Source organism: Pholis gunnellus (assembly GCF_910591455.1).
Source record: "Pholis gunnellus genome assembly, chromosome: 13".
NCBI lineage: Eukaryota > Metazoa > Chordata > Actinopteri > Perciformes > Pholidae > Pholis > Pholis gunnellus.
Genome location: NC_136540.1, coordinates 15,406,458 through 15,429,628, shown reverse-complemented (window position 1 = coordinate 15,429,628; position 23,171 = coordinate 15,406,458). Strand labels below are relative to the sequence as shown.

General features: G+C 38.3%; 1 protein-coding gene across 2 annotated transcripts; it reads left to right on the top strand.

Annotated features, from left to right (window-relative positions):
* On the top strand, positions 1–19,880 carry LOC306705595 (hexokinase-2-like). 2 transcript variants are annotated; one of them, XM_079172387.1, is made up of 12 exons: positions 1–76; positions 407–460; positions 2,297–2,398; positions 9,925–10,087; positions 10,199–10,347; positions 11,111–11,230; positions 11,408–11,503; positions 12,858–12,957; positions 14,734–14,917; positions 15,258–15,413; positions 15,697–15,930; positions 16,395–19,880. In XM_079172387.1, exons 3-12 carry the CDS (start codon positions 2,297–2,299, stop codon positions 16,594–16,596), a joined length of 1,506 nt encoding a protein of 501 aa, XP_079028513.1. In that variant the 5' UTR covers positions 1–76; positions 407–460; the 3' UTR covers positions 16,597–19,880. The 2 variants fall into 2 exon arrangements, with proteins under 2 accessions (XP_079028513.1, XP_079028514.1); XM_079172388.1 differs by lacking the exon at positions 407–460 and having other exon boundaries at positions 24–76.
* Positions 19,881–23,171: the final 3,291 nt, after the last annotated feature.

Below are 23,171 nucleotides of genomic sequence, written 5' to 3'. Positions count from 1 at the left end.
ACGGAGCTCTCACGCTCTTTTGTCATTCATCGAGGAAGTTCACTCCCTGCAAGTCTGAACGGCGCAGAAAGTAAAGGTGAGTTACTTTACTTTGAGACCTGCTTCCTTTTTAAAGGACCACTGAACCCCAGATTTAACATCTTGAGCTGTATATTTCCTCCTGGATGTTTGTGACTAGTTGTGTTGTCTTTAATCTGCTCCTGGAATGCTCTTTTAAACCCTCTTAAAGTGGATCTTTAGAATCTCTTCTGTTGCTGCTCCTGTAGGTGGGATAATCCCGTCAGTTCAAGTTGTTTTAAAGCTGAAGTTACAACCGACTGTCTGTTAGATGTGGGAAATAAAATAAAAGACAGTATAGCTGAAGTGAGCTGAAGCTGAACGTGTCATGTGTCCTGTTCCTGCTCAGGTGAGACTCTTGAGGGGCGTGGCCGAAATACAACCTCCACAAATACACTGAAAAGTGAGTGTGACAGGTTTTCAAGCAATGGTGACAGATGAGTACAGTTTTAATCATATCAACAGAAATCATCTCATTGGTTGAATTAAACTTCAGCAGCAGCATGTGTTTCCTGTAATATGACGTTAAAAAGGCACTCTTTAACTTTTTGTGGACTTATAAAAGTTTACGTAAGCCTTTACTTAAATAAAGCATAAATGTATTACAGAGTGCTAACAGTGTTAACATTGCAGAATGGCTCCTGTCAATGTTATATATTTAATTATTGGATTATAATTATTATTGATGTGTTAATTAGGTGCTCCTTTGTTTTTGAGGTGTGACTAATTATAACTATTTAATACTTCAATCATCTTCATATGTTATAGTAACTTCAGCTTATAGTGAAGTAAAAAGTACAATATGTCGCTCTGAAATGAAGTGGTGTAGAATATTGATATCATAATATGCAAATGCAATTCAGCAAAATAGAAAAGGGCGACCCAATCGGCATGCTGAGCAGTTGGTGGTTTTAAATATATTTTCTTTTTTATTATCCAATTTCAGATAATGTTCTTCTGATTCGTCAGATAAATGAATGAATAAATAAATTAATCTTCATTGTCCACTGAATTATTATTTTACTTATTTTACTCATGAATGCAGCCACTTAATTCAACTGAACCCGTGTTTGTTCGGTCAGCTCCATGTGTCCAATGACTGGGAGGCAGCTGTCCTCATCAGGTGGGCTCTCAATGTGTAACTCCTGACCTCAGTATTAAGGGACTTCTTCTCAGTTCTGACAGTGCAGTTCTCAAGATAGACGCCTCCTTTAACAGATAAACTCACATGGTGATGCTCTCTGGTTACTGCTCGCTCTCTTTTCATGTTTCACTGGGGGGGGGGGGGGTTGGATGCATTCATGTTTAAAGTTTTACTTTCGTTTGGTATTTATATTTATAAATCACAGTGTGTTTGGACCAGTCTCATGATGGACAACAGATGGAAGTGAAATAAGGACTTCTGTTTTTCACTTGACCTTCCTGTTTGTGGACTAAACACTGTAAAGCCACATGATCTTGGGGGAAGAAAAGGATTCTGGGTGATTGACTTGCATGTTTAGAAAGTATCATTCTGCTTCAGAGTAAGAATTTATTTGCAGTGTTTTAAACCCTGACACGTACACCTTGACAATAACCGGCATAATAACCTCTGATGATGAAATGTGAATTCATCATCTGAGGGGGGAGGGGGATAATATCTCTACCAAATTTCACTGCAATCCCTCCAATATCAGTCCGGACCAAAGTGTAAATCCGATGAACATTGCTATCTGCTATAGGCTAATAGAAATAAAGTTGACTTGCTTTTCAGTAAAGGACAATGACCAACAACAGAACCAGGCCTGCAGGTTCTGGTCTAGTTTTCAACACTTGAATAGCTAAAGAATTCTGATTGGCTTCAGGCTTCAATGCCAATATTGGTTGAAGGTGAGTCCACAAACAGCTGAGCATAAATAAATAAATAATTGTGTAGCTGGTAAGTCCGTACGAGACCACTTCAGTGATCCTCTCACTTTCAAGCGCTAGCATCAGGTCAATCAGGTCAATCTTTATGTGCCAAGATTACGACATTTCCATCGGCCTCAAATGCACTTTGTGCTTAGTGCTAGCAAGTAAATGTTAACATGCTAACCTAACGTGGTGAACATGGTTAACATTATACCTGATAAGAAACGGCAAGTTAGCGTTCTGACGTTAGCAATTAGCTCATATGGTACAGCCTCACATAGACTCTTAGTGTCGAAAGTATGTTTTGTATTTTGGATGAACTTGACCTTTTTAAAACTCTTCTGTCCAGATGAGCAGCACAGCGAAAAGAAGCAAGAGCAGCGCGGCCGAAATGAGCGGAGACACCTGGACTCTGCACACGGACGGCATCCCTCCGGACACGCTCAGTAAGGTACATGACGCCGGAGTCATTTATGTCAGCAAATCAGCCCCATGATATGTGAGTTTTTAAATTCCAAAGGCAAAGGTGTAAACTAACAAAGTACATTTACTCAAGTACTCTCCTTGAGAAAGTTGGCTACTTGTACTTTACATGAGTATTTCCATTTTAAGCTACTTTATACTTCTACTCCACTTCTGAGACAAATATTGTATCTTTTACTCCAATACATTTATCTGGCAGCTAGTTACTTTGAAGATCAAGGTTTTACATGTAATAGTGTATTCAAATTGTTTAGAATATGGTGTATTATAGATTAATTGCTGTACAGGTTGTACTGTAGATTAAACAGTATATATATAATCCCATTGACGGGGGTAATTCCGCTGCCAAATGAGTAGACCTTTGTAATACTTTTGAACTGTTTCTAGATTTAGACACTAACCAGAGGTTACAAACAAAGATAATAATTAGAACGCAGACTTCAGTACTAATACACAACAACATATGAAGACATTGTTTTGAAAACAAAGAGTACAACTTTCAGTGTCTCAAATATAACTCAAGGGTAACTGTCTGTCAAAGTGACTGCTTCAGTGTGATTTTGTAAAACCTTTATTTTAGCCTCATTCATAACCTTCTGCTCGTGTGATTTAACACTTGTTACTCACAGCGGCAAGAAACTGTCTGTTTTGGGGAGTGAGTGTTGTTGCTGGGAGGATTCTTGGATTAGGAAATCAAAGAGTGTATTAGTCTGATGCATACAGGAGGATAAGTCACGGGATCATTCATTGTAAGATTAACATTCATTATAATAAAGTTCAGCAGGTTTCATTTGAAATACCTCAGATGGAGTCACACCCAACACTCTTCTCTATTTCTAGAAAAGCTGCACCCTGCTGATTACTTTCAGTCAACCATGAAGTACATTTACTCATTACCAATATACTATTTGAATTTGCTTGTATTTTACTTGATTATTTCCATTTTCTGCTACTTTATACTTCTATTTTACTACAATTTAGAGGCAAATATTGTACTTTTTATTTCACTACATTTATTCGAGAACTGTAATTACTTTTTTATTTTTTTTTACAAATAAATGATGATATTAGTATGTCAATAAGACATACCTTCAGTTCATAAGATACCTTCAGTAGGAATTATGTAGAATATTTACCCTACATTTACCGGCTGCAATTTTAAAATGAAACACAATAATGCATCAGTAATTAAAACACAATAATACATATTATTCTGTAAATTACTATATTTTGATGCTAATACATTTGTACACCAATACAACTTGTATCCAAGACTTTTACTTGTACCAGATTATTTCACGACTGTGGTAAAATATGGGTACTTCTTTCACCACTAGTTCATTGTGATTGTGCCGTATATCCCGGGCTGGTGAATATAAAGTATGTACGTACTCCGAACCATCAGAGTCATGATAAAGGAATGAAGTTAGTGACGCCTTCATTCAGGACAAAAACAGCAGCCAGCATGCAGAGACATGAGAGAAAGAGAAGAGATAACTATGTGAGGGAAGAAAGTGAAGAAAGAGTCTCTGACTCCAGAGAGAGAGAGAGAGCGAAACAAGGCCTGAACAAACATGCCTCAGAGAAATTACAGTCTCTGTCATGACGGAGAAGAAGAAGAAGAGACCAAGAGAGGAATGGTGTACACACCTGATCCTGGTCCCATGGTGCTGGAAACAGGTTTAACTCAAAGACTACGGAGCTATAGTAATAACAATAATACAACTTTAAGTACATTTCATATGAACAAATGCAATATAAAGTGCTTCTCTCTAGGTGAAAATACACAGAAAAAGATGGATGCAAAAATGAGGACGTCAAACACGAGATATTTAAAACTAAAATAAAGATAACAGTGAATAACTATGTAACACAAATTATGAATGAAATGAGAGTACGTGATTCATTTATTTTTCTAAAAGTATTAAAGCCGATGTGTATTTTCATACTTTATTGGATGATACCAGCTGTAAAAATGTGCTATCCTGACTTTAATCTCAAGTTGTGAGATGTCTGTATGAGACAACAAGAGACTGTCAGCTGAAGCCCTCCTCCAAAACAGTTTGTGTTGAAGCTCTAGTTAGAGAAATATCTTTTATAAAAAGAGTTTGGCGAGTTGTGTCTTTTTTTTTGCAGATGCAAAGGTGTCATGAATGGATTAATATGTTTGTTGTACCTTTTAATTATTACCTGTAGAGTTAAAGCCAAGACCAAAGAGCACCTCATTAACTCACTACATTATTCTGTGCGTTCACAGTTTTCCTTAGAAAAGGCCCGGTTCAGGACTGAAGAGGGTCCATGTGGGAGCCGGTCTTGGATTCTATCAGAGTTTACGCTAGGCTATCTTCAGGCATTTAATACCTACTATTCCTCTATGATTTTACTTGTGGATAGCAGGACCAACAGGACTGTTGTAACCTGTCTGAGCTATTTCAGACACTTACAGTAAAGACCATCACACCACAGATTGGCTTTTGATGAAACTGGTCCGGTTGGTGAACCAATCCAAGCCTCCATGTTGAAACCTGGATCTACAGAAACACACAAACACGCATCCTGCCCAGAAACATTTCACAAATTCACCCACACAGTTTTTAGGGCTTATACTCCAGGTGTGTCTGGGTTCAGGAGGTTTAAATATTGGATTAAGGAGGGTTTGGTTTATTTGAACTGATGAGGACACAAAGACAAAAATAAAAACTAACGTGAAAAACAAAGTAGGCTTTACCACGATGTCGAAGTGATCAGCAACAGGAAAAGAAAGCTTTAAACACAAACTACATTCTGTGTCTGTAGTTCAGTTGAGTTTACTGAGGTGTTGCACCGCATGCTGTACTCTAGACTGCTTTTAGCAGTGCTAGCACGCGGCTAGCATGGCCCTATGGACGGCCTTGTGAGCCTGTTGGTCAGTACACTATTTTGGTCCAACTGTTGGATCGATTACCATGAAATTTTGTACAGACAATTGTTAGTGAAAGAGGACACAGACAAGACTGTACTCAAAATATTTAAAATCAAACAAAGTGTTTATTCTTAACAGGAGTATTCTGACGCAGCAGATCGATACGAGCTTGGACCCAGTTCAAACTATCAGTAACAGAAAGAAAGAGGCGCTCCCCAAGGGGGGGGCTCAAAACTATATAGTCCTTAAGGGCATTTTTGTGATTGGTTGACTATTGTTGGAGGCGGCTCTTGGTTTAAACTTTCTGAGAGCCTCATTGGTGCACAGGACGTCCGTCCTCACCGGCACACGGAATCCATGCCTCCAGCGATGAGTCTGATGAGTGTGTGTGTGTGTTTGAGAGTGTGTTCTGAGGCCAAGGTCATTTAACTGCTTTCTTTGTTGAAACAGTTATTTTGTACCAAGCAGTGGCAAGACCGGGAGTACTTGGTTTCTGCTATTGGTCAGTTAACGATGGGCCTCTGCGTGGGTGAGAATCACTGCAGCCTCACTCTGTGACTTACACTTAAAGACATATTATGATTACTGCACATAGCATATGGTTTAAGCTTCACTAAATGTGTTTACGAATATATAGAAGTGTTTTCAAATATCTAGCAGTGTTTACAAATATATAGAAGTGTTTTCAAATATATAGACGTGTTTTCAAATATATAGAAGTGGTTTCAAATATCTAGCAGTGTTTACAAATATATAGAAGTGTTTACAAATATATAGAAGTGTTTTCAAATATATAGAAGTGGTTTCAAATATCTAGCAGTGTTTACAAATATATAGAAGTGTTTACAAATATATAGAAGTGTTTTCAAATATATAGAAGTGTTTACAAATATATAGAAGTGTTTTCAAATATATAGAAGTGGTTTCAAATATCTAGCAGTGTTTACAAATATATAGAAGTGTTTTCAAATATATAGACGTGTTTTCAAATATCTAGCAGTGTTTACAAATATATAGAAGTGTTTACAAATATATAGAAGTGTTTTCAAATATATAGAAGTGGTTTCAAATATCTAGCAGTGTTTACAAATATATAGAAGTGTTTACAAATATATAGAAGTGTTTTCAAATATATAGAAGTGGTTTCAAATATCTAGCAGTGTTTACAAATATATAGAAGTGTTTACAAATATATAGAAGTGTTTTCAAATATATAGAAGTGTTTACAAATATATAGAAGTGTTTTCAAATATATAGAAGTGGTTTCAAATATCTAGCAGTGTTTACAAATATATAGAAGTGTTTTCAAATATATAGAAGTGTTTTCAAATATCTAGCAGTGTTTACAAAGATATAGAAGTGTTTACAAATATATAGCAGTGTGTGTTTACAAATATATAGCATATTTGTTTAAGCTTATTCTTAATGTGCTCACACAATCATGCTTCCCAGAGGAAGAATTGCAGTAACTTTGGTGATCCTCTGACTTTTCCTTTAGGGCCATCATCAGGTCAAAATTACAGTATGTTCGATTGGTTTGTGACTAAATACCTGCAAAACATTCCCATGAATTTCACTTGCAAGTGTTGGCATGCTAAACTAAGATGGTGAACATGGTAAACTACCTGCTTCAGCTCAGCATGTTAGCGTTGTCATTGTGAGTTTCTTAGCATGCTGATGTTAGCATTTAGCTCAAACCTCTGCTGTGCCTAAGCACATTAAACATGGCTGAAAAAAAGGTCACAGCATTTTTACAGTCATCGAGGACCTCTTGGAATACATTTTGTACGTCCCAGAAATGAAATGAACAGAAGTGTTCGTTCTTCTGAAAGCCTCTGCTGGCGGTTTTTACCCAGAATCCCCCTCTCTGTGGCCAAAAATGTTTCTATGAAGCATTTTTGTCCAAAACTCCTTTAAATAACGACGCTGCTCTTGTCCTGAAGTTGAAGGTTGCCTTTATTATTCAAAAAGGAAGTTCATTTTGTTGGAAGGGCCAATACAGACAATGCAGCAAAGGCAGTCCGTAGAAACACAACAGGAAGCTGCACATCATTTCTGGGTGATATGTCCCATTTGTCCCCCCCCGTACGTCTGCTAAATGTGACCCTAACAACAACAAAAAGTCATAAACCTATAAGATGTTATCTCTAAACCTTGTGGGGACTAGTTCTTGGTCTCTAAATCGGAGGTTGCAACATAACAGTTGTGAAAGAAGGTGCTCTGTAGGTGTGATCTGTATGCCACAGAGCACTATGTGTTATAGATGCAGTTTGGTACGTTACAGCTTCCCAGTGCAGCTTCTTAAATCTGCACAATGTTACTCCAGCTTTAACCAAAGCGGAAAACAGGAAGAGAAGTGTGAATTGTTGCCAGGCATCTCCAGAGGATCATAACATGTCGTGCCAGCCAGGCCTCTTCCTGCAGAATGTGCCTCTGAAGCATTTCATTTACAGAAATGTTGGAGCATAAACACGAGACACATGCGCGTCTTTTTACTGTTCATTTTTTACCTTTTTATTCCCATTGAACATAGTAAATTGTAATTTAACTTCAGGTCATATATATATATATAAATTGAGCAAACGGCACCTTCAACAGAAAACCTGAACTTGAAACTGAATTACAGGATTAAAGCTTCTTATTGTCGTCTAATTTGTCAGAAGAGGGTTTGTTGTTTTCTTCTTCATCTTTAATGAAAGAAGAACTAATAGATTCGTAGGAACCGAACGCTGAGACACAGAAGAACAACACTCTAGTTCTTAGGTAAAATGTGTATCAATCAGATTTGCAGACAAATAATGCAGATCTGAAGAATGTATGGGTGTGGATTCTGAATGCAGACAAAGAGCATTTCTCCTCGCGTCCTCTTTTTTTTTTTTACTTTCATGCAACGCTCCTCCTGATTGGCCAATAATGAAAACCCTGAAGTCACTGTCGTTCCCTGATTGGTTATGAATTAAAAACATGTGCCGTTACACTTTTACTCAAGTGGAGGTGCTGATACACAAAACTACGTTATATAACTGAAACTCTTCCCAACCTGCGCATCACTTTTGCGAGCTTGTTTTCCGTGCGGTGGTGCAGGGATCTCATTATACGGAGACTCTCTCTGAAGTTACTCACACGCTCTCGCAGGTCAAGATGATCTTCTTCCTTTATCTAACTCTCTGATCCTCTCTGCTTCGAAAATGAACACAGACTGCCAGTAATTTATACCGTGATTAGAATAAACACATCTAGGTTATGCATTGATTAGGTAAATAACCCAATAGGGGTGTTTGACTGAATGCTTTACTGTAAAGGTTGAGGTGATCGTTAGTCACAGTTTGCACTTGGTCTCTATGTCATAACTCTGAACACACAAACATGAAACATTATTCAGCGTGACTTCTCGAGGAGAACAGTGTCTCTGATGTCCATCGAGAATAAACATCCATAAATCTACTTAGAAATTAGAAAAAAAGAGGCTTCAGAACTTGAAAATCTTCATGTTTTTAAGTTTTTCTCAGTATCGAAGTAATCCAGTGATAGTCCATGGGTACTCTGCAAACAGGAACATCTTTTTACTACTTCGGCATACTTTTCATGGTGCCAATTAGGCAAAATGTAAATATAAGCTAACAAAACGGGGCTGAAAAGAGAGTTACAAAACCCACCTGTAGCTGATATTCTCTGTCGTCACAGAAAGGCCGATATGTTGGTGTTTGCATGTTTTGACAGTTCATTAAATCCACATTAAATAATTGATGTATATTTATTTCACCTGTCAACCAATCGCTGTAGACATAGTGAGGAAGTTCATTCATGAAACACGATGTCATCCACAGCAGCAGGGTCAAACCCCGCCTCTCCTCTGAGCTCAGGAGTTCTCTTTGTTCTTTAGAAACTCTCAGTGACATTTAAGACTCCTGGTTATTAGAGAACATCCTTATTAACTTTGACATCCCACATATTCCTAAAATACCGTGTGCTGCATTATAACTGGTAGGACGACATTGCTCAGATGTGTTTGAAATTGCTTTTGCTGCGTAGTAACCCAAAAGGCAGCATAACAACAACGGAGAGGAAACTCTTTCTTTTATCTATTTTAAATACCATTTACAGTAGTGGGCTCTGTGGTTTGAAAGTGAAGATTTTGAGGAAACACTGCCATCTTGTGGATACACTAGTGAACTGCGTTCTGCCTTCACTATATTTTTGTAGTATTTATATTTATGTAAATAAAGCATAGTATTGATTGTAAAAATTAGAACTGATTAAACATAATAAAACTAAATCAACTAAATGAAATAAACTAACTTTAACATTACAAAAAAACAATAAGGCTGTTCCAAACTGGAACATTTAGATTTTACTTTTTTTTCTTGATTGGCATAATGAAGTCTAAATATATTAACGTGCAACCAAAACAGATCTGGTGGATCCACATCAAAGTGGATTATAACATGAACTGGTTACTGATGTATATCAAGTCTGTACAAACGCATTTAGGTCAGAAAAGTGCATTTTTTACAACATGTTTGCGTCTCTCTCTCTCTCTCTCTCTCTCTCTCTCTCTCTCTCTCTCTCTCTCTCTCTCTCTCTCGCTGCAGGTGCAGGAGTACCTGGAGTGTTTCCACCTGTCTCTGGAGAAGCTGCAGGAGGTTTCTGCTCGGCTGAGGAAGGATCTGGTTCGAGGTTTGGGGAAACACTCTCACCACAAGGCGCCCGTCAAGATGCTGCCCACCTTCGTCAGGGCCACACCGGACGGGACGGGTACCTTTTTAACATTACTGTGTATACTTTATCGTCATACACCTTTTTAATATTTCAGATTTTTACGCTCAACTGTAATGATAAACCAATGCGTGTCCTTCCTCGCGGCAGAGAAAGGCGACTTCCTGGCGCTGGATCTCGGTGGAACAAACTTCCGGGTGCTTCATGTCCGTGTGGTGGAGGAGCAGCAGAAAGTGCTGAAGATGGACAGTCAGATCTGTGCCATCCCCAAAGAAATGATGCTGGGACCTGGAGAACAGGCGAGTCTGATGCAGCATCAAAAGCCATGTACAATTTTAAGATAAGAAAAATGAAAACTAATAAATTCACGAGAGCAGCTTTTTTTCATCACACACACACACACACACACATAGAATATTAAAATGTAATGTGACTAAGTACTGTACTTAAGTATAGTTTTGAGGTACTCGTGCTTTACTTGCTGCTACTCAACACTTTTACTACACTACATCTCAGAGACATCTTCAGATTAATAATATAAATTATGATCAGTCAATTATTATTGATTGAGGGGTAATTTCACAAGCTATGCAGCAGTGCATAAATACTTAAGTTTAGACAACAAGTTCTGCATAATTGAGTATTTTTTACTTTGGGTACTTTAAATATATTTTGATGCTGATATTTTTGTATACTTAAGTAAATCTTGGATACAGGACTTTTGCTTCTAACCAGCTATTTCTAATTAAAACTCTGTCAGACAAACGTAGTGGAGTGAAAAGTACAATAGTTACGTCTGAGATGTACCGGAGTAGAAGTATAAAGTTGCATAAAATAGAAATATGTGTATATTGATATATACTGAACATCTTCTTTGGGATGAATCTAGGATAAGATACATAACTTGTAGCTTGAGTGTGAAATGAGAAGCTGTGTCATTTAGGCAAACATAAGTATCGGATCAGACAATATTGAATGACTTGGATCAGGACTGGACATCCCTACTATCTGTATATACTGTATATATTAAGATGATAAATATCCGTCTTCCTTTCTATCCAGTTGTTCGACCACATCGCCGCCTGTCTCAATGACTTCCTCGTCTCTCAGGAACTGAAGGGACAAACTCTTCCTCTGGGCTTCACCTTCTCCTTCCCCTGCATACAGAAAGAAATCGACAAGGTCAGACACACACACACACACACACACACGACACGTTTTAACCAAACCTCACAGAAAAAATGCAGGATTTAAGAATATACAAATGTATATGCCCATTGTGCTGCAGGTGTTTTTAGAAGATCAGCTCAATCTTTCGAAACGTATCTGTGCTTCATGTGAAATGTTCTCTCTTCACAGAGCATCCTGATCCAATGGACCAAAGGCTTCAACTGCTCCGGAGTGGAGGGCAAAGATGTGGTGAAGTTATTGAAGGAGGCCATTCACAGGAGAGGGGTCAGTCTAAAATACTGAGGCTCGCATGGTGATATTTACAAAAAGATGTGAAGCGTTATGATGGAATGTCATGTTGAGAGCTGCGACGATACGCCGATTCATCAGAAAGTTGATTGGCAATTGTTGTGATGATCTAGAATCATGATTTGTCAAGTTAAACGTCAGCTTCTCAGATGGGAGGAGTTGGTGGAATCTAATCATGTACATGTACTCAAGTGCTGTACTTCCACTACATTTCAGAGGAAAATATTGTACTTTTTACAACTAAGTTATTTTACAAATTAGGTAGCTATTAAGTGTAGCTGAAATTATTATTTAATTATCTTTTCATGCAAAAACATTTCATGGTTGCAGCTTCATAAATGTGAATATTTGCTGCTTTTCCTTTTAATGATGTTAATATTTGTAATGTATTAGTAGTAATGTTGAGGTTTGGACATTAGGTGTCACTTTGGGCTCTGGGTAATTGTGATGACAATTCTCACTATTTTCACTCAACTTTATGCATAAAGCATCTTTTTTACAATCATGCAGCCCAAAGTGCTTCACAGAGCCAGATCAAAACAACACAATAAAACAGATGAAATCAATAATAGACAACAATACAATAGAATAACAAACCAAACAATCAATCGGTTGATGAGCAGAATCAGCAGATTAATCCATAATGGCAATAATCATTAGTTTCAGTCCAATACAAAACATGAATTAATACTAAATGCTTTGTTGCTTAATCAAGAAAACAATCAGTCGATTCTGAAAATAATGGTTAGTTGCAGTTCTTGTTAAATCCAGCCGAAAAACACAAAGAACAAAAAAAGTCTTGGGTGTTCAGATCCACTTGAACCAATGAGAAGCTGGAGGATGTTGCAGGTATTATGCTGCCCAACCTGCTTTTGTTTCCCAGAATGCTCCTCTAAATCTTTAATTAGTGCCGTGAAGTAGCATCATGTGGTCCTTTATCTCTACCGATGTTTTTTGACGTGATGCTTATGGATGTACATGAAGCTGGTTCCATGTTGTTTGTTGTCTCAGACTCTTATTAGAAGCAATGTGACATTCTGCAGTTTCTCTTTGCACAATATGTGTGTGTGTAGGCAGGTTGTTTAGAATACAGATTATAAATAGGAAGCACATACACACCTGTCTGTCTCTCTTATCTGTCTGTCTCTCTCTCTCTCTGTCTCTGTGTCTCTCTCTCTCTGTCTCTCTGTCTGTCTGTCTGTGTCTGTGTCTGTCTCTCTCTCTGTCTCTCTCTCTGTCTCTGTCTCTCTCTCTGTCTGTGTCTCTCTGTCTCCCTCTCTGTCTGTGTGTCTCTCTCTCTCTCTCTCTCTCTCTCTCTCTCTCTCTGCAGGACTATGATATAGGCTCAGTTGCCATGGTGAACGACACAGTGGGCACGATGATGAGCTGTGGCTACAGAGACCAGAGCTGTGAGATCGGCATGATCATAGGTAACCATTTATTTTAATAAGTAAACTATGTCAGGATGTCCTCGGATGAACCTGACAGGAAAATAGTGTTTCACTGGATTTCTCGAAAATATCTGGGATTTTTATTTTACATTTTATTTTAAAATTAGCAATACTACATTGTATGAATACAAGCACTACAGTACAGCACTAGAACACTTTTCCAAAGTATAAATATGTCAGTATTAGCATCAAAATACCAAAAAGTACCAACATGTTAATGCATAATTTCAAGTATAAATATAATTTTGAAATTGTATATTAAAATGTTGGTTTTCTAGTGTTTGTAACAGAGTATTTCTACACTGTAGTACTGCTGATTTTACTAAATTACTGTACTGGGATATTATTGATGCATTAATGTGTTCATCACTTCCATGTCAAAGGTGGAGCTTATTTTAATATAATGATTTATTAGTTGATTTATATTTAGTATTCATATTTTCTGAGGAACTAATGTTGTCAAATGAATGTAGGGGAGTAAAAAAGTACAATGAAGTGAAGTAGAAGTATAATGTAGCATTACAAGGAAGCACTCAGTGTATAGTATATATTTACAAAACACCATTTCCCAGAAGCCCTGGTGGTGCAGTAACTGGTATTGTTTGAAACCCACATTACCCAGGAGGATGTTCTTCCCTCAGCGTCCTCTTAGGTGTTACCGAGCCTTACAGAACTCACTATTTTATACCTCAGAGACATAATGTGTTGTACCTGGTGAACAGGAGAGGCTCCTCGACAGCATTATTAGATATAATGAGGGTCGTGCTGTAGCTCCTTTCTTTGCTCTAATTAGTTTGTGCGCTGCAATATGAAGCACGCGGTTTTCCCTCGGGAAATGATTACACCAACCCCCTATATATATATATATATATATATATATATATATATGTGTGTGTGTGTGTGTGTGTGTGTGTTTGTGTGTCGGACAAAGCAGGAAGGTTTGGTTGTGGTGTGTTTGACGTATAAGTTAATGTACAATCTGCCGCCATAACTCCAAATCCCTTAAAGGAGCAGTGTGTTGGATTTAGTGGCATCTGGTGGTGAGGTTGCAGATTGCATCCAGCTGAATACAAAACGCTCTCCCTAGAGCTAACGTTAGTTTGTTTTTGTTTATAGATATTAAAAAGCTCATTCTAAGGTGACAGAAACACAAAAGTTATTGGTTTCAGGTGACTGTACACTAATGAAAACATAGAAAACAACCCTAACCCAAAGCCACTAAATCCCACTTACTGTTCCCTTAAATCACTGCGGCAGATCCTGAATTAAATAACATAAATGAATAATCATCGTACTCACAATACTGCAAAATGCAAGAATTGAATTCTAATGAATAATAATAAGACAACAAAAAATTGCCTCCTTGGGGACAATAAAGATTGATTGAATAAATAGTTAATTCTCCAGTTGCACCCCGGGCCTAAAGGGCAGCTAAACCCTCTTCCATACGTTTAATCTTGAGATATTCCACTGGATAAGTGGAGCTGATGATGAGTCAACACAGCAGATGACTTTTTTTTTGTGATAAGGAAAATTGTTTAATTGAATCTATTCAGCAAATAATGAGACAAAAGCAAATCATTAACATGTTGCAGAATTCCAGTGTTATTATTCCACGATTCAAACTACTTAAGTCTCAGGAGTGGCCAGATGCTCAGACTTACTTGTGTTGTAATGAATGCCGGCTGTGTGTCTTTTTTCCATGGTCCCAAAAGAAAAAGAAAAATCCGCCACGGTGCTTCTCTTCCTCTTTAGGTACGGGAACCAACGCGTGCTACATGGAGGAGATGAAGAACGTGAGGCGTGTGGAGGGCGAGGACGGCCGGATGTGCATCAACACAGAGTGGGGCGGCTTCGGGGACGACGGCACCCTGAAAGACATCCAGACGGAGTTTGACGTCGTGGTGGACGAGACGTCCATCAACCCCGGCGTCCACACGTGAGTCCGACGGATCATTGGGAAACTGTTTTCAGTCCTGAAACAGAATTAGTCAAACAACAGAAAATGTAGAACAAGTTTTAAATATACATCAACCGTTATTCGTCAAGAACAGATGCCAAATAATTGTCTGCCTCCAGCTTCTCACTTGAGTGATGATTCACTGCTTTTTCTCTAAATTGAGAATCTTTGGGTTTTGAACTGCAAAATCAACTAATCAAGAGAGAAATGGGGAGAAAACGCAAAAGAGCATGCTATTTGAAATCATTTATTTTCTACCCATTTTCTGATGACTAATAGATACGTTGTTTGCCTCTTTCTGTGCTGGTTTCCTGTAAAGCTTTGAGAAGATGATCAGCGGCATGTATTTGGGAGAAATCGTTCGGCTTCTGCTGGTGAGGCTGACGGAGGACAAGCTGCTGTTTAAGGGACAGACATCGGAGGCGCTGCTGACCCCGGAGGCATTTGAGACAAAGTTCATCTCTCAGATTGAGGAGTGAGTGTTCGATAAATCTATTTAATTCAATCATCCACGTTGTCTTTGTCATCTGGAGTCATAAACCTTCTGTTATTTCTTTAATGGGATATTCAGTCATTTTAAACTTGTTTCATATCTTTTGGTGAGGTTTATTTCCCTCACTTTAAGAAACAACCAGGCTTTTGTTTCAGACAGAATATTATAGATTTACACCAATTTCAGAACATTTTACACGACAACAGACAGCAAAGTTGAACACTAATCTGTGCGTCTTTACTTCCTGTCTGTGTCTGTGGTTCAGGCAGGACGACGGTCTGGAAAACACGCAGAACATTCTGACCAAGTTGGGATTGAACTGGGATTTGGACGACTCCCGCGTGGTGCGTCTGGTTTGCGACACCATCTCCTCACGCTCCGCTCGTCTGTGCGGCGCTGCCCTGGCAACCCTCGCCAACCGTATCCGGGTCAACCGCCGGCTGGAACGTCTAAAGACCACTGTAGGGGTGGACGGGACGGTCTACAGAAAACACCCCAAGTAAGAAGCACTATGAGGAAAAATACAGACGCCGTGAAATGAAACGTTGGCAAGAAAAATGTAAAAGTACAAAAAATATTTTTTGGGTTTTCCACAAAAGTCAAACTATCATTGAGTTGAGGTGACGAGAGGAAAACATCCATTAAGCCAATGAACCAGGAGGAGGATCAGTTTTGTGGAGTTATGAAATAATATTGATGTGTGTGTGAACACACTTCCTGTCTTTGTGAGAATGACACAAATCAAAGCATCTCACTGTTTAGAAGTCCCATTCACTCCTTTGCTCCAGCATCATTTTAACAAAACATTTCTGCGAAAGACACTTTCTCACGACAGTGTCCAATATATTCTACTTGTTAAATATCTTTTTTTTGTGCACTGAATATTGTCTCTTGTCTTCCCATTCACTCTCCCTCCTCCCTCCTCCCTCCTTCCTCCCCTCCCCTCCTCCCCCCCTCCCGTAGTTTCAGCGAGGAGCTCCGGGCGACGGTGCGCCTCCTCGCCCCCGAATGTGACATCACCTTCCTCGTCTCGGAGGACGGCAGCGGGAAGGGCGCTGCCATGGTAACGGCCGTGGCGCAGCGGCTGGCTCTCCAATCCCGCCTGTTGGAGGAGAGCGACGGTGAGGTCGACGACGAAGAGGAGGAGGAGGAGGAAGGCCAATAGAGAGAGAGGGATACAGATGGTGCACAATTATTTTTTTCTGTTATTTTAAAAGCCAGTATTCACATCTCATCAAACCAAGTTGTTAACATTATACATCAGTAAGTTTTGTTTCTGCACATCAGTGAGTCAAACTTTCTTTCTGTTTTGTTCATGTTCTACTCCTCTTCTATCGCTATGGTGCTCAGCAAAGACAGCTAGTCAACCTGGATGTAAACGATGCAGGATGTGAAATACATTGCAAATGTTTTCACGAGGAAGGAAATGCTCTCGACATGTTTGTTAGAAAACTCCACAGTGCACCTTTAAGCCAAAGAGAGAAAGAAAAAGGAAATTATCAACAATAATCAACATCAACAACACATCAATTAATCTAAAAATAAAAAAGATCAGTTTTGCATACTTCCAGAAGGCAGATATCGGTTCTTACAACCGAAAATCTCTTTTTCACAGTTAGCTTTCAACTTTTTTAAGCGGCTGAGACGACAGAGACGGTAGAAGACTTTAAATACAGAAAATATGTGTGTAAGCTAAGAATTATAGATTTTAGGGTGAGTGGAAATGTGTTATTGTTTTTCTTGGGTTTGCCCTCTTTGAGGAATTTGCACTTTTTTAAAGAAAGAAAAGAAAGATGGTTTCCAAACGGGCCAATCGGAGCATGGACATATTGCTGCATAAGAGCAGCGGTCGATGAAATGTTCTTGTGTTTTGAGAGAAGAGGAAACCGCTTTTTACTGTCGGCACAATGCAAAGCTTTTTAGTGCCGTCACGTCCATTCAGTGGTTTTGTTTTCTGCACTGTAGTGAACAAAACAAGCCTTGTGGTGGCTGTGGACTTAAAGTCTGTTACTTTCCATTGCTCCTATTTTTCTTTTGCTTTAAGAAGTTGCAGCTCTGTCCAGCTTCCTGTTGCAGTGATGCACAGGGCAACTTATTTTTGTAACTATATTCACAGCAGGTGTTGCTGCAACACTGCAGCTTTAATTGCAGTTTGTCTCAACTAGAGTCTTGAACAGATGTGTATATATGTATAGTATATGTACACACATATATATATATATGTATATGTATATATATATAGGTTTTCTCAAGCTGCTAAAAATCTCACTGTTATTTTAGATTGAAGGGTGAAATAAAGGGACATTTTTCTAACATGGCACTACGACTTGTTTGTCTGTAGTGATGCTGATGGATGGTTTTAAAGGTGCACGATCCGAGATTGGGAGCATTTCAATTGCCTCTCAACGGCTCTCAACATGGCGGCAGCTAGCTCATCAGCTAATTGGTGATAATAACGCTAGCAGTGCAAACTACAGCGAAAGTGATGAGAGTTAATGGTGTTCACGTCATTGTTTACAGCCAATAAATCTCATCACTTTCGCTGTAGTTTGCACTGCTAGCGTTATTATCACCAATTAGCTGATGAGCTAGCTGCCGCCATGTTGAGAGCCGTTGAGAGGCAATTGAGAGTCCTTGTTTAAAACCTGTTCTGCAACTTTAATGCTTTATCTTGTTAGTACATTTGTGTTTAATTTGCAGTTAAGAGTTTGAATTCATGTGGAGAACAATAACTGATAATGGTTTTGTTGAGAGAATAACATGATTTGAGCCAGAAATGTTTTTTTGGGAGTTGCCTCCCAGTGGCTGTTAGCAGAACTGCAGCTGAATGCACTTTTACATCAGCATTGAAGTTCAGTCTGGTGATTGCTGATAAGCAGTAATAGACAACAAATCCAAGTTCAAAAAGGGGACTCAAACAGAAATGTTGTTTTCTGTACATTACCTTGCATATCGTGCGGTGGCAGCAAACTATCCCAATAGTATTTTTAAAAATGGTGACAGATCTCTGTCCTCAACACTCACCTCTCAAAGTATCAGATAATAAATGCCAAATACTGAACTGTCCTTTTAACACTTCTACTGCTGGTATTACTTTATTTGTTTGTTCTTGCACAGGATGATTAAGATTAATATTAATAAAGTCGGTTTTCAATGAATGTTCATAAAAACGTTCTCAAGATGGAAGGATGGATAGATGGATTTATGGCCAGAAAAGTCATAAAAAAGTCATTAAGTATGTCGAAAAATGATGTCATATGCTATACTAAACTTACTGAATTATTATTTGTTCTTTACTTACTTTATTACTTATTTACTTACTTACTTACTTCATTACTTTCTCCATTAATCACATACGTACTTCATTACTTATACTTTTATCCCTGGGGGGATATCCGCATGTCTCACAGCAGCAGTACATGAACAAACCACGCAAAAACAAATGTTAAACACAAGTACTAACATGAAAGTAAAAGTGTGCAAATTGCAGTAAATTTTGCAAAATTAATAAAATTATACTTTCTAAGTGGAAAAAGATGTATTGCACTCTGCCAGACATTAATGTAATTATGAAGTCCAATTAGTACATTAAGACTTCCCAGTCCTCTGATTTCTAAGTCAACTTTGTTATGGCCTGTCCCACCAGCAACTGCATTATTAAATACCAAGAGCATGATTAAATAATAGGCTTAGAATCCATTTTCATCCTTAAATCCTGGTAGAATCTGTGAAGGCACAAGAAGAAAGTCCATTAATATTTATCTAATATTAAACTAAAGAAGACAAAAATTATTCATCAGATTTTATACATTTTATAACATCTAAGGTGTTTCACTGTGCTATTTCATTTCTTGGGGAAAATGTCATCAGTATGCTTCCCTTCAGAATAACTAATTTAATCAGCAGTGAAGCCTCCACAACTGTGTTGCTGCAGTTCTCGCTGACAAGCAGAGGACAAAATGTTGCTGCAGCCTGATGTGCTGCTGCTGCAGCCTGTTCCTGCCACACGGCTGCTGATATGGGGATGAAAGCAAAGGGTCACTCAGCTGCTCGTCTCAGTACTGCAGCACTACGGTCAGAGCTGTGGCGTAGTATTTATCAATGCACGCAAACCGTGTAATGCCGTGTGTAAAAGTTTGTGTCTCTCAACTCCAAGTGTTTTGACCAAAATATATAAATATAATTCCAATGGCGGAAAGTAACTAGGTACTGTACCATGTATACAATTGTGTATTCCATGTACTTCACTAGCGGTTATCCATTGTAAGCTACTTTTTACTTCTACTCCACTACATGTCAGAGGTAAATATTGTACTTTTTACTCCATTTGTCTGCAGCTTGAGTTACTTTTCAGATCGTCTTTTGCATCACCTTCCTGTCCAGTGAAAACCACGTACCTCCAGATGTGTTGATGTTGAATGTTTGTGATAAACTGGAGGATGAAGTGTTCTAAGTGTTGAGGAAATCCTCTACTTCTTAAGCTAAATAAACTATTCAAAAAGCATCTTGGATCAGCTGGAAAATGCATCATCACAAAGTTGAAAGCAGGTTTCTTTTTCTTTTTAGACGTCCATGGTTCTCACAGGACATTACAAACATTACGATGCATTGCTGTAGATTAAACTAGCCAACAGTATATAAATGAAAATGCAACATTCACATTATTGCACCAGTAATAGGAATCTAGAAACATCATATATAATTGTGAAACACTGACAGAGACACATTTTACTGCACAATATGTACTTGAATGTAGGATTTTGTCTTGTGGAGTATTTTCAAAGTGTGGTATTCATACTTTTTACACAAGTAGTAAACTCCACACAGAAAATAGAAGGCAATTAATACAGTTACTTAAGTACTTTTACTTTACTTGAGTATTTACAATGGCAGGGATGGAAAAGAACTAAGCACATATACTCAAATACCGTACTTAAGTAGTTAAGGCTATTTACCATATCCTGTGGTATTTACATGTTATACTACTTCTCGTGTAAATGTCCTGAATACTTCTCCCTCCACTGAAAATCAACCTGAAACTATAAAAGTGCCATTTTGTTAACTCCATATTTCATAGAGAGTGAGAGGGGAAACATTAATGTACAAGCCTGCATCTACTTTAATAACAGCTCACTCCTTTTTGTTTGCCAGGAGCCTCTGTTGATTTTGACCTTCAGATTAAACACAATCATAAACAAATATGAATCCGTAAAACAAAGCAGACCAGAGTGAGCATGAGACTGCAATGATTACAGCTCATTTTCGTGAGCACAAAGGCTGATGTGAGCGTTTTATGTGAGGCCTGCCACTACATGAATGTCATTCTGCAGCCTCATGGAGAAGGGGGAATTTAAAACAGACACGTGCTTCCTCCCCCTGCTGGAGACAACCAGCAACAGCAGTTTTGATGTGCTCACACCAGGATAGGCCTACATGAGTCTTGAGAGTGTGATCACGTTTCTCTACGAAATCAGCCGACCGAGCTGTTCTTCACGTCAGCTAAAGAGGCTGCTCTCACATTTCACTTCAGGTCCAATATTTGCATCATGAAGGCTTGGTTTAACAGTGTGTGTGTGTGTGTACACTGATCATAGATATATATTTTTTTATATTTATATAATTTTCCTCCTGTGGTGTAGGGAGCGGAATCCTGTTATTTTAACCCTAAAAGAAGTTCAAGTGTCCAAACTTTAGGGAGGAAAGCTGTGCAGACAGAACATGTAAAAGAGCTCCACCTCCACGATCTGTAACATTGAAATACTTATGCATTAAAGGTGCCAAACACGAGATTCTGAGCATTTCTATTGCCTCTAAATGGCTCTCAACATGGCCACAGCTGAGCCTGCAGCTCGAAGCTAACAATGCTTGCAGTGTTTACCTGAGGGGGAACCGGAGGATGGAGCAAATAGCTGTTTGCTGCTTTATGTATTTATAATGCTGTGAATCCCGTATATTGCGCTTTTTAAAGCATCAGTCAAAATATTCACATAATGTGATAATATAGCTCTGCTTTTTTCTTACCGGGTCTTTGGAGAGAAGACCAATATCATTGCGTCCAGAATGTGGTTAGCTTAGCTTAGCACAAACACTAGAAGCAGGGGAGAACTGCTAGCCTAGCTGCGTCAAAGCTGCCTTCCAACGAAGCTGTTTGCTAGATATTTACATTTGTACGTTGCATGTTTAACTTAGTGTTAAGATAAATAAATTGAGACTTTGTGGTAATCAGTTTCATCTTCGTACCAGACGAGTAATGCCCAAAGTGATTGATTATCTCTGCCTGTGACCCCAGGCTGTCTTTCTATGAATTGTGAACATGAGCTGTTCATTAGAAATGTGATTTTCCATTTTCACATTAACTCACTTTAAGAGAGGCCTGATTATGTCAAACTATATTTACTGCTTTTTACATGTACAGTGGTGGAAAGTAACTTCACTGAAATACTGTACTTGAGGTACTTTAATTAATACTTTTTCTATTTAATGCAATAATTATGATGATTTCCAATGACTGAGTTGTTCCACTAAAGAGACACTTCCCCATAAACGTCTCACATGGTTTCATTTGAATAATTGTTTGAGGCCCAAAGAGGTAAAATGATTCAATATTTCTCATAAGAATTACTTGTGGTAGAGTATTTGTACTTTTACTTAAGTAAAAGATATAAATACTTCTCCCACCACTGTGAATAGCAAACATTACAGCCTGATCTTTTAATGCATTTAAGCCATTTGTTTTCATTGTTATAGGTCTGATTATTAATGTTAATGAATATTCAAGCTTTATATTCCCACAGGGACTTCTACTATTTGAATATAATAATCTCAATCCCAGTCGTACACGTATAGAGATATGTTGTGCACGTTTCATTAGTGTTTAACAATAACTGTATGTGAATCTGACAGCTTTAATACAGGCTGACGTCTGTCTCTACAGTATTTTAACCCATGCTGTGCTGCACAAGCCTCAGATAATAATAATACAAATATAAAATGTATTAAATCTATCCAATGACATGTTGTTTGGGGCCCTATAACACTGCCCAATATATAAAATTGCACTTTATCGTTAGCTGCTTGTCTAACAGAGCAATAGATCAGTAAGTGTGTGTGTGTGTGTGTGTGTGTGTGTGTGTGTGTGTGTGTGTGTGTGTGTGTGTGTGTGTGTGTGTGTGTGTGTGTGTGTCTGTGTTTGAGGTTACAATAGAGTTGTGAAATTGGAGGAATTATTATCGGTTCAGAAGTAAAAGTCAGATTAATTTTTCCTGACCCACAGTTGGAGCTCTTCAAACTGTAAACTCTCCCAGTCCGTCCAAAAATATTAACAATTGCGTCAGAACATGTCTGGTTCTTTGATAAAAAGTAGAAATGTGTGCACATGGCAATTAAGGGGAAGAAGTTAACTACAACTCCCATGATCCATTTTGGCGAGAAACATCCAATCAGTGATCTTAAAACTCTGTCATGGGCGGAGCGAACAGCCGGAGGGGAAAGATAAGCCTGTTGAGAAAATCTATTTTAAAATCTGCAGCATGAATCAGAAAACGTTTCATTTTGGGTTAATCTTTGGTTGAATTCAGCAACAAGGAAGCCTTTTGTGACTGGCTTCTTTTACATGGCAACTGCCTTTTATTTGAGCTCAAAGTATTTAATTGATTAGTAGATTGACAGAATAAATCAGGTAGATTTTGACTATTAATTAGTCATTCTTAAAGCTAAAAAAAAACAGAAAAAACTCTGGTT